Genomic DNA, 11,813 nt, shown 5'->3' with positions numbered 1-11,813 from the left:
TCTATATAAAGAGGGCTTAGAAGTTGTTTCAGTCATTCATTCAATCAATAAAATTCAGTATTTTAGTATTCTTGTTATCAATTTCGGTTCTATAGTCTTTAGACGAAGATCTAAGACTCTTTTATTAGTTTTCCGCTGCGTCACCAGTGAACCAGTTAACCGATATCTGCTGGAAAAAAATGAAATGAAGGTCAACTCCAGGCATATTTTCATTTTGGGATTATCGTACTCATAATATCCCTAAACATATAGGGACAACTTCTAATAACCCTTTTTGATAAAAAAAGAAGGCAATGAATGAATCATGTTTTACTTCATATCTGAGAAATCGACACAAATATCATATAAGGAAGAAAGATAAATTATAGGGAGAAAGTATAGAGAATAAAGGGTTTGTAATGGTTTGCAACAGAGATGCAATGGTCTGTGACGCATCTGCAATGTTTTGCAACCGATGTTGCAATGGCTTGCAAACTATTTGCAACTAGTGTTGCAATGGTTCTTAACACGGTTGCAATAGGTCGGAAATTATGCTTTGCAAAAGGGGTGGTTTGTAAACAGTTTGCAAGTTGAAACTGTTGGTAACTATTTTCAATATTCTGCAAACTTTGAAACAATCGCAAGTGCTCCTCCTTCCATTATCAATTAAAATCAACAAAAAATTGTGAAGAAATTGCATAAAATCAGAAAACAAGAGAGCTTCAATGAAATTTCTCTCTAGTATTGTTTAACATAAGCTTCAACCACAAATCCTAGAACAACTAGATTTTAACTCTACCAAGCTATAGTAGTCGAACTAAGATAATCGAATAACTAATCAAAATAATCAAATAATTATTGGTTGAAATGTTATCATGCATCTCTCACCTTTGTCATTCCTCGTTTGTCAACTTGCAGTTTGTCCTTATTGAATTTAGGGTTACACAAAATATTTAGTCATAATAGGGATATTCTAGTTTATTTATCATTTTTACTTAATTCAAAATAGATTGCAAGTAACTAAGACTATGCAATAAAAAAATTATTATGGAGCTGTTGTAAATTTATAGTATTAAATTAAATGTAGATACATCTTTTGTAAATATTGAACAACTTATAGGTACCAGCTTTATTGTACATGATTCTCAATCCAAATTCATCATTGCTAACGTGCATACTGGCAGAGCCAGAAGTAGTGAGGAAATCGAGGCATTAGCCATTCTAAACAGTCTTATTTGGACGAAAGAACATAACCACATACACAGGGGCGGAACTATGTGGAGACCAGGCTGGGCAGTTGCCCGGCCTGATCTCCACATATACAACCCAATCTAATATTATTACCAAAGGCTACTTTGGCTCTTGTGGTGGATTACACATTTTTCCAATTCAAAGACATGGGTTCAAAACCCACTACCTACCTCAACTTCTCTTTTTAAATTTTCCTTTTAGTTTCAAACTAGTAAGGGACTCTCAGCTAGGTAGAAGTTAGAAGTTAATTAACTAGTTGCTATATAAAATCTTATTTTCTATTTGGGTACACTCTCAGCTAGGTAGAAGTTTACTTCATAGAATTTAGGCTTGCCCTCTCTAGTGTTACATCCTGGTTCCGCCCTTGCACATACAGGTCATAATTGAAAGCGACAACAACAACTTGATCAAACACCTTAACAATCCCAAGCATGAAGTGCAATGGCAATCGTTGGTGCATATTCGTAGTATAAGAAATGTCAAGCGCGAGATTCAGCAAGTCAAATTTAGCCATGTCAAGAGAAACGCTAATACTCAGGCAGACAAACTCGTTAAATGGGCTAGAAGGAAGGAAAGATCTAAAGTGTGGAATCGTATTACCTATTTTTTTTACATATCTACTGTAATGCCACTTTGAATGCTTAGTTCTTAATCTATTTATCCTTAACAAAAAGAAAAAAAAATTCTAATTGGATACCTTTTGCTTTTACTGAATAAAGATATTGATACTAATTATAATTGAAACCAACTCAAAGTGCTATTACATTTGGTATGTCGACATGCAAATTAAAAAACGGAAAACGTTCAAGACAGTTAGTGTTAGATATTTTTTTTCTTTTGCAAATTGAGTTAGTGTTAGATATTACACATGGCTTATCCAGACCTAAAAGTATAATAAATTATTGCTAAAGCTTTTCTACGTGTAATTCTCATATCTACTTGTCCTCAAGTTGGCCTTGACTCATCAGACATTTGCAACTTTATCCCAAACACAAGTTCCCCTTTATCAGGGAAGGATCCATGGGGTGCAAGGGCAGGGGCGTGGGTAAGGGGGTGCGAGCAGTGCGGTGGCATCGACACCCCTCCCCCTAAGGCCCCTTTTTTCTGATTTTTTTAACAAGTAAACAATATAAAGCTGAGAAAGCCGTAAGAATACAAGAACGCAGGTTAGCTCCGTTGATTTGATTCATGCTTAGTAATACGAAGGTTGCGGGTTTAATTCATGCTTAGTAATACGAAGGTTGCGGGTTTAAGTCCCCAAGGCGACCTTCAGTTTCATTTTTGTTTTATGGGGCCACGAAGATTTGACTTGTGCTATAATGTTAAAAGACCGGATACGTTATTTTGTAGGCCCCCACACATGACCTCTAAGTAGTTACCAGTTCAGTTGTTCCACAATGACTCTCTATGACTTGTCTTGGTTATATTTATCTAGACGTGTTAGATGTCAATACAAGGCAAACATAAGATAACAAAATTAAACATTTGACATTTCAATTTTTCATTTGTAGAGATCTGTTTTTTCTGTAGAGATGGGTAAATTTGGACTAAATATCCATTATAATTATTATTTTGACTTAAAATTTTATATTAATATTAGGGTGGACTAAATGTGTGTTTTAGGTGTAGATTTTTGGACTAGGAACCCAAAATTTATATAACTAAGGTGCTGTTTGTTTTTTATTATTTTCAAATCTGAAATCTGAATTGGCTTCCAATTCAGATTTCAGATGTTTGTTTTCAAATTTAGAAACATCTGAAAGTTTAGCTGATTAAGATTATGGTCTGAATTGGCTGAAAAAGAGTCCATAAATTTCAGACTTAAAAACAAGACTGAAACATTGTCTCAACATCTGAAATTTGTTAAATGACACTTTCACCCCCGTGAATTCTGTCTACAATTTTACCACCACCACCAGCACCACCAACAAAATCACCACCACCACCGGCAAAAAACCACTACCAACACCGGCAAGAAACCACCACCAACACCGGCAAAAAACCACCGCGACCATCCAAAAACCACCACTACAACCCACGAAAATCCATCACAATCCAGACAGCCACCATCACTATAGAACAACCACCCTCACAACACCACAAAATACAGAGAAAAAGACGGAACCCTCGCCAGATCTGGCGAGGGTTTAACTCTGCCCATCTTCGGCAAAGAAAGAGATATAGAAATCGGAAACTGTTATATCTTCAATTAGAGAGAGAAAGAGAAAGAGAAAGAGAAAGAGAAAGAGGGATAGATCTCGCCGGATCTTCATTGACGGAGGAATCGAGAGAGACAGAGGGATTGAACGTTCTTTGGAGAAACTGAGAGAGAAAAAGAGGGAGACAAATCTCACCACAGCCTGAGAGAGAAAGATCTTGACGGAGAGAGGGAGTTCTCGCCGAAGAGTGAGAGAAGAGAGAGACGGACTGCTAGAGAGGAAAAGTTCAAAGTTTTTATTGTATTTAGGGTTTTCTTTTTATGAGGGAGAGGGATGTTAGGGGTTTGTTTGTTTTCTTTTCCAAAATTCAAATAGGGGTATAAAAGTCAATTTTTTTAATTCAGATGTTATGATTCAGATGAGAAAACAAACATCCAACTTGCCAAAGAATTATGTCAATTCAGATTCAGCAAATTTAATTCAGACAATTCAGTTTCAGCAAATTCAGATTCAGACACAAATAAAAAAAACAAACAGCACCTAAATGTAAAAGAATATACTACCTACTGGGATAGACTTAGCACGTAGGTAAAAAAAAAACCAACAAACATTTTTATAAACTAGAAATATTTTACTAAAAAACTAACAAACAAGTAGGATTAAACACCTTTCATAAAAAAAAGGAAGATTAAACACAAACCTTTGGTTAAGAAGAACCCTCTTAGTAGGATTTGGTGAAGAATGATCTTTTTGTTGAAGAAAAAGAGTTGTTTGTTAGATAAAATGAACAACAGTAAAAATGAAGATTATCAACTCGAAATTTAACATACAAAATAAATGGAGGGGTTATACATTTATTGAAGTATGTGAAATTTTAAATTTCATCACACCCATTGGATGTAGAGTTTGGAAGAACTTATTGAAAAATAAAAGAGAAGTAGTAACCTAGTTAATTAAATGGCCGAAAGAGTTCTCTTTGGCGGGAATATTAATTATTGAATTGCCACTCGTCCATTGTTGTTTTAAAAATTGGCTTGACTTTGTGACACGTCATCGAGACGGTCACCTAAGAGGTAAAGCGAAACAGTAATGGTACCGGGGTCGAATATCATTTTTCTTTTAGAAATCTCAATTGGAGAAATAAAAAATTTATAGTATCTCTATATTGCCACTTAAAAAAGAGAATCTTCATTGGAGATGCTGCTAGTTTAACTACCCTTATTTCGCCCTAGTTTCTCAAGTTTTTCCTTTTCAAACATAATTTTAACACTTAATCCTTCACCATGAAGCACCGCCAACTGCATATACTCCATCCATTACCATCTTCCTCTTTTTCGTTTTTTATTTATTTTGAAATCGCTCAGTTGGCCTGTCGACTAAATAAGATGATATTTCATTAGAAAGGCACAACGATAGCGTGCAGTTTTTCCTGTTGTACACTTGGAAACAAAATTATATCGTTTTTATACTTGTTTTTATGTACCTTTTTTACGTGTTGGATCTGACAATGGCACACTCGCGACCACTCCGTTTAGTAGAAGGTGAGACTTATGTCATTTCTATATTTTTATTTAGTTCAACAGAACCATAAAATCATTCCAAGAACTCCACGTCTATGAAAAAAATTACATGTACAAAGTATTCCTATTTTCGCAAGGCCATCTTCTGCATTAAAGTTTCTATTTTTTGTCTGCTTGTAAATTTCATACAGGGATCCATCTTGTTATTCGAATGGATGAGTTCTCTAAAAATGAGTTACCTTACCACTAGTAACAGCAGGTGTAAATAGCCTTGGTGAGGTTAGAGAATCTTCGCTGGATGAACCTGATTTCTGACTAAATTCTATCTCACTACATGATGATCCTGAGTCGTCCTTTGGTACTTTCAACCCTTTAGGAGAAAGAACACGTTTCAGCATGCTCTTCGCAATGGCTTTCGCATTTCCCCTGTGTTGACTTGCTGCTTCATTTTTACCTGTATTTAAACTCTCCTTGTCAGTTTTAAACCCATCGGAAACCCCACAAATATTGTCGTGTGAGGAAGAAACACGAGGGCTGATTTTAGAATCTTCGTGTCTGTGAAGCTTATCAAAAGCTAACGCGACCTTTGTTATGCCTCTCTGAACTGCGAGGATTGACTTTGACCCTTTTGCGTTCGCATTTTCATCACTACAGTTGTTGTTACTATTTTGGAGTCTAGGTGATGCTGAGATATCAGGGGAGAAGTTGCCATCTTTGTGTATTTTAATCTTAGATAGCATACTCTTCCGTTTTCTAGGCTCCGCTATCTGGGGAACTTCAATTCCCGGGTTATGAATCCCGGCTTTGTTTTGACCTTCAAAATATATTGGTTCAAATTTGTCTTCCAACTTTTTATCTTTCACTAAAGATATACTTGAATCTGGGGCTTCTTCTGCAACTTCACCTGCAATATTTGTAGTTACTTCCTTGTCTGATGGTGCATTCTCACAGACACCAAAAACAGTTACTGCAAGATGTAACCTTCCCATTTTAATATTTTGAAGGGGTAACCACACGTCATGCCTCTGCGTTGCCCTATAGTCGGAAATGTTAAGCGAACAATCCCTGTTCAATATATCAAATGTGAATATTAGCCCCCTAATAAATGGTTTAATGTAAAGTGTTGTTCTTTGTAAGCATAAACTCGAAATGCTTCTCTTGAATCTAACAAACTATGAGAAGAATTGACGACCCAAACTAGATTACATCTAACCTAGAAAATAAATTTATTTGTTTCGTTAGAGTAAGAGGCAGACCCAAGAGAATCATCACGGAAATGATCCTTGTCACAAACTTCCAGAGTCAGCAAATTAGGTGAGTCCCATGTACAGATAGGGATTTTGAATTCCTCTACCCATTTAGGAGATAACGTCCTCTTCTGAGTCTTTGTTCGGAATCTGTAAGGGCCAAGTTGTCCTTTTACATAAGGATCAGCTAATCCTGCAAGATAGCATAAGTTAATCCTAGCTCTTGTAAAATTGGTGAAAGTCGTACTTCAGAAACCAACCATTTGAATCTGAGGGTTGCATGTCAGCGCCTTCAACAATTACAATTTTAGCATACGCAATAGGTTCCTTTTCGTCCACAGAAAACCAGTTTCCTGCGAAAAAAAGGGAAAAACCTGAAATCGTAAGTTACCAAGAGCCCGTCATAAATTGATCACAGCATTTTATTTTTCCACTTTCTCTTTGACTGTGTACCAAGGTCTCGTTATACCAAAAGCTCATGTAGATCATCTACCCATATAGAATATATACGACGCAGACCACAATAATCTGGATTCCCACATCCATAGTGCAAACCTAGCACCCCATCTATTGGTGTAGAACTATAAATTGAAACTACCACTTTTAGGTTTTTAGCTAAAGAGTTCTTCATGTTGGAAAAGTAAGAGTATACTATTATGAATCATGTTTCCTTCAAGGTAAGAAACAGGTTTGAACTGCAATGATTCTTTTGGCTAAAGGGTTCTTCATCTTGGGGACCTAAAATTATACTAGTTATGTATCATCTTTCCTTAGATGATTTACAAACATGTCTACAATAATGATTTTTATAATACTCTGTAAGCTTTTCACTGAGCAGAGAGGAGGTAAAATTCACTACGGAAGCGGAATTATCTCCCAGCCACAAGAAACTATCCTAAACTTAAATTTATTCATGTTTCCAGAAGATGAGATCGAATCATGGAAACATCTGGGACCAAATAAAACGGAATTATCTCTCAGTAACCACAAATATATTCATATGCATGTTGTCGTCAGTCAGAATATCTGGAGACATCTGATTAGAGCAATTTAATATTTGAGATTTGAACGGTTTTATTACAGTTACACATTTCCAGCTATCACTTAGACCTTCCTCCTGTATTCTAAACCAATTAACGTGTAACTAATTTCTACTTCCTTAAGCCCGAACTCTCCCTGAAGTTTACTCGCCTAAAAAAACGCATCGCAAGTCAGTAGGTTAATGCTAGTAGTTGGACTAGTCTGACGGAACAATCTGAGGTATAACCTACTTCTTGGCAGAGGCCTAAGCAAGAAATAGTTGCATATGGGAATTACCTACACCTAACCTAAGTTTCTTGTTGATTGACTTCATTTCAACAACCCCTGCCCGTTTCCTCTGCTTTTCTAAATCTTTTTACTTTCATTATTTACCTGTTGTTCCTGAGGTAAATTTCTCTACATCAACAACCAGCATATTAGGCTGCAAGACAAATAAATTATATCAGGTGAAGATTACCACAAAATTGTTGCTCTCATAAAACACAAGTCACTATGGTAAAGGGCACGGCTAATTAGAACTAACCTCAACAAGCGTTTTCTCAAACACAATTGCCAGAAGTTTATCCTGTTTAAAATAACAAAATATTAAGTACATGCTAGACTGCCTCAAAGGATAAAAGAGAGGTGGATCAACATATCGACTAGGTAAAAAATTCACATAGGCTTACCATCCATCCTGCAATCCCAGGGAGTTCAGTAACATCAAGTCCATGGCTAAAAATAGGTTTCACTGTCATCTGAAAATAGGGTGGTTCAACAAAGCAGATACGCAAACTCCCAAGGTATGGAAATTCATGAAGAAACTTTATCCCCACCAAGACCTACGGCCGAGAAAACTGTGAAAGGTTAAAGTTAACAAAATAGAATTCAAGACGTCCAATTTATTTAGTTTCTCTGTCACTTCACTAGTATAACTCAATCTCTGCTTTCTTCTGCCACTTGTAAGTACCTAGTACTAAATAAGCTGTACCTTAGACAATACTGATCTTAAGGCAGAACGAAACAAGCTACAAAACTATACAACAAAAAAACCTATATTTACGTTTGTTCATTATGGGAAAGAAAAGAACAAGCCAATAACTAACATTATAGTGTTAAAGATAGCGTGGAATTATCTACATATATCATTATAGCAGGCTTCGCATTTTCATTTCAACTGTCACGAGAGGCCCTAAAAGTCTTTGATCCAAATTTAGTCGCATCTTGCATAGTATGATACTGACATATATGCTTAAAAAGTTAGGTTATGTAAACAAGCTCTAATACAAAAGGTGAGGTCGGCCTTCATAAGAAAAATGATGCATTAACATTTTGCTACTTATACTTCATTACTGGTGAATCTTCAGAGTCTAGAGGCATGGCATTCAGATAATATTATGTTTTTTGTGAAGCTTTCATAAAGTACGCATAACTTCGAGCTTTTGAAGCTCTATTTACTTTTGGTGCTACCTAGTTTTCAGTTTGCATGCAGCGGTTCTATCATACGATGATAGTAGGACAATCTTAGTATCCTACCTTTCCTTCGACATGCATGCCTGTCATATGAAGTTTTGCCCACATTCCGAACCCCAATCTCCTTCTTAGTTTCACATCAATTATTGTACTCATATCCTCAGCAGTGAGAAAACTCATTCCCAACTCCAAAACCTGGAAAAAGGCAATCATGAACCATGTCAGATCTGGATAAGCTTTCATTGATAAGAAGGGGCTTAACTAGGTCACTGTTACATACCAAGTCGTCGTCTTCTGAAGATTGACGAAGAACCCTCATGTGTGTAAAGGTCGGAGGGTTTCTACCCAAGTACAGTTGTTGAACCATTACTTTCTTCTGCGAGTATCAAACCCAGATTATCAAGCTTCCTTAAACAAATGCGGTATAGATAAAAACCATAAAAATTTGAAGTAGATATCAATAATTTTCATGTACGAAAAAATCTTAATCGGCCAATACGAGTATATGACTACCAATGGCTGATTTAAGTCATTACATATTTGCGTGCTCAAAAAGTCAAAAAGTATGTATTTGGTAAGGAGTGGAAACTCTAACTCCCTCATAGAATCATAATCAAGTCATTATTCTAATCGAAGATTTAAGATTCTCACATATACGATAGTCCTCACTCGACAATGAATTACATTAAAGAAAGAGAGAAGGCATTCTGTATCATAACTATCATAATTTCAAGAAAGAGCTTGCATTACAAACTATTCAAATAAGACATACTGCAGTCCACGGTTTGTACTTCTCCAAGAACCACGGTATAATTGGGAGCAGGATTTTCTGTGACACAATATGTTCCATGCATATGGGCCACACCTTCTCAACCGCATCATTCAGCCATTTAACTGTTTCGACATCAGCAAGTGGCTGAAAGAAATATCAAGAAGTCAAGTGAGATTGTTCATAAGTAATTGATATAACTCTTCATTTTTCACACAAGTGCATAGATGTGTATCATACTTATGTTGATCTCTAATGGGAAGTAAACCAGATTAAGTAAGACTCCCCTTCAACAATAGCATGATCCTTCTAATAGACATGAACCAATGACCTATTTTGACATTTCTATCATTCTATCTAATTCAAACGAGTAGCTTAAAAAGCTCAAACTGCTAATAAGAAGCGCCAGAGTAAACATGTTGTAGTTTCTGTTAAGTTTGTGGTCATCGAACTCAAAAGCAATTGGCAATGAGTGGAGAGGACGTAGACATTATATTCTTGGTTGCATAATCGCTTTTCTACCATGTGAGACTATTCTCACACGCCCCCTCACGTGTGGCTTTCTTTAAGCCAAATACGTGTTTTTTTTTCGAGTGACGTGGAGCACGTGAGGCTTTTAAGCTTACTACGTGTGGGCTAACTCTGATACCATGTTAAGAGCATCTTCAATGCAACACTCAACTTGAAAAACTCAATTTGACACATAGGATTACTTGAGTTTTTAACAAAAAACACTCTTCAATGCAACACTCAACTAGAATCTCAATATGATGTGGCAACAATAAATATTGAGATACTCAGAAGAAAACTCAATTGTTGAGTTTTTTTTTTAGTATCTCAACATTTATTGTTGTATCTGAATTGGTCCACTGTCCACATCATCATTTTATACATTAAAATAAGAAACAAGAGTAAATCTAAAGTGAATGTTGAGTTTTTTTGAGTGTTGCATTGGAGAAGTATTTTGAATTGAGGATGTCAATAGTGCCAACTATGAAAGAGAATCTCAATTCATACTTGACACATTGGATTAGTTGAGTTTTTGTTGAGTGTTGAATTGGAGATGCTCTAAGTTTGTGGTCATCCAACTCAAAACCAATTGGCAATGAGCGGAGAGGACCTGAACATTATATTTTTCGTTACTAGTTCACCCTTCTCCCTTCTCCCATATGGAACTATTCTCACAATTTCTATCTAGTTCAAACCAGTAGCTTAAGCAGAAAGGGTACTTACCCTGCGCCCGTTTGCTTCTTTTCTTTCCTCATGCTGTAATTTCCTTCGCAACCGCAGATTACACCCCTCATGGATCTTTACGAAAAAGTAAAAGCAAACCCAATTAGAGTATCAAACAAAAAATTCAACTCAAAATTGAGAACAGTTTCAATCAAATACACAATATACAAGAATCAAATTTTTTACCAAACCCATCTCCTAAATGACTTCTAAGTTCTAACATCATGATCAAATATGTTAAAAGTCATATAATTGAAATTCATTTTGAGGGTATTTACAGATCATAAATTTCAGTAAGAAAACAACAAATTAAGTGTAATAGTTACCTGATAAATATAAATTAAGGATAGGAAGTAGACAATTGAGTGACAATAATTGAAACAATTAAGTATCCAAATCAAAGCAAGGACAATAGAGATATGAAGTATAATTGAATCCATCGCATTCTTCTTCCCAACATCAACAGTGAAAAAGTGATCAATTAAATCCAAAAGAGAAAGTCAACCCAACCCAGATTCAAAGAAAAACCAAAGTATAGTAGATCACCAAATCTTCAACTTTTTCGTTTAGTAATCTTCTGAATTTTACTTAGATCATCCGGGAATAATGGAAATGAGAGTTGGGGATTTTTCAGACAGGAGGAATTTGAGAAAAGGAAGAAATCAGGAGGTGGCGTCGTTTTGGAGGGTAAAGCATTACAAAAATGAAAGTGAAACCAGTTACGACTTACGAGTCGTCATTGGAATTATGTTACGGCTGACGTGGGACATAGTGGTTAGGTTGGAAATGGAATAGATTAGCCCTATTTTTTTTGGGGTTATTTGCGTTTTAGCAGCCAGTCTCTGACCAACTTGTAGACAAGTTGGTTTTTTGGGTCCTACCACCTAATATTGTTTGTAAAGTATATTTGTCACATTCTTGTGAAAATGGTTGAAGGTCGTCGGAGAAGGTTGCCGACCGACAAGTTTCTGTCAACGATCCTAAAGGGGGAGGAATGGAATTGATGATGTAGAATGGGGTAATGAGAAACAAAGATTTAGATTTGGGGTGAATAAATGAACAAACCAAACTTTACAAGAATGTCAAAAAGATACTTTTACAAAAGTGCCAAAAAAAAAAAGACTTTTGGAGCCAAAACGTACTGTTTGACACTTGTGGAAGC

At 36.0% G+C, this 11,813-nt stretch overlaps 1 protein-coding gene across 1 annotated transcript; it reads right to left on the bottom strand.

Annotated features, from left to right (window-relative positions):
* Positions 1-4,919: 4,919 nt before the first annotated feature.
* LOC147548721 (C2 domain-containing protein At1g53590-like) lies at positions 4,920-11,510 on the bottom strand. The gene is made up of 11 exons (XM_086670305.1): positions 10,978-11,510; positions 10,652-10,726; positions 9,422-9,565; positions 8,930-9,025; positions 8,713-8,844; positions 7,866-8,018; positions 7,721-7,762; positions 7,570-7,618; positions 6,417-6,509; positions 6,166-6,349; positions 4,920-5,974 (listed from the first exon to the last, which is right to left on the bottom strand). Exons 1-11 carry the CDS (start codon positions 11,089-11,091, stop codon positions 5,134-5,136), a joined length of 1,923 nt encoding a protein of 640 aa, XP_086526431.1. The 5' UTR covers positions 11,092-11,510; the 3' UTR covers positions 4,920-5,133.
* Between the last annotated feature and the right edge of the window lie 303 nt (positions 11,511-11,813).

Source organism: Eschscholzia californica, unplaced genomic scaffold, assembly GCF_041429995.1.
Source record: "Eschscholzia californica isolate CP2 unplaced genomic scaffold, dmEscCali1.0.p SCAF_3, whole genome shotgun sequence".
NCBI lineage: Eukaryota > Viridiplantae > Streptophyta > Magnoliopsida > Ranunculales > Papaveraceae > Eschscholzia > Eschscholzia californica.
The sequence above is the reverse complement of the archived record's forward strand: the minus strand, read 5'-3'. Positions and strand labels throughout refer to the sequence as shown.

Coding starts and splice junctions, on each gene's coding strand:
- LOC147548721 (XM_086670305.1), bottom strand. CDS start 11,091: ATGGATTCAATTATACTTCATATCTCTATTGTCCTTGCTTTGATTTGG. Junction 7,619..7,720: donor TTGAGAAAACGCTTGTTGAG/GTTAGTTCTAAT, acceptor TTTGTCTTGCAG/CCTAATATGCTGGTTGTTGA. Junction 6,350..6,416: donor GCAACCCTCAGATTCAAATG/GTTGGTTTCTGA, acceptor GCTATCTTGCAG/GATTAGCTGATCCTTATGTA.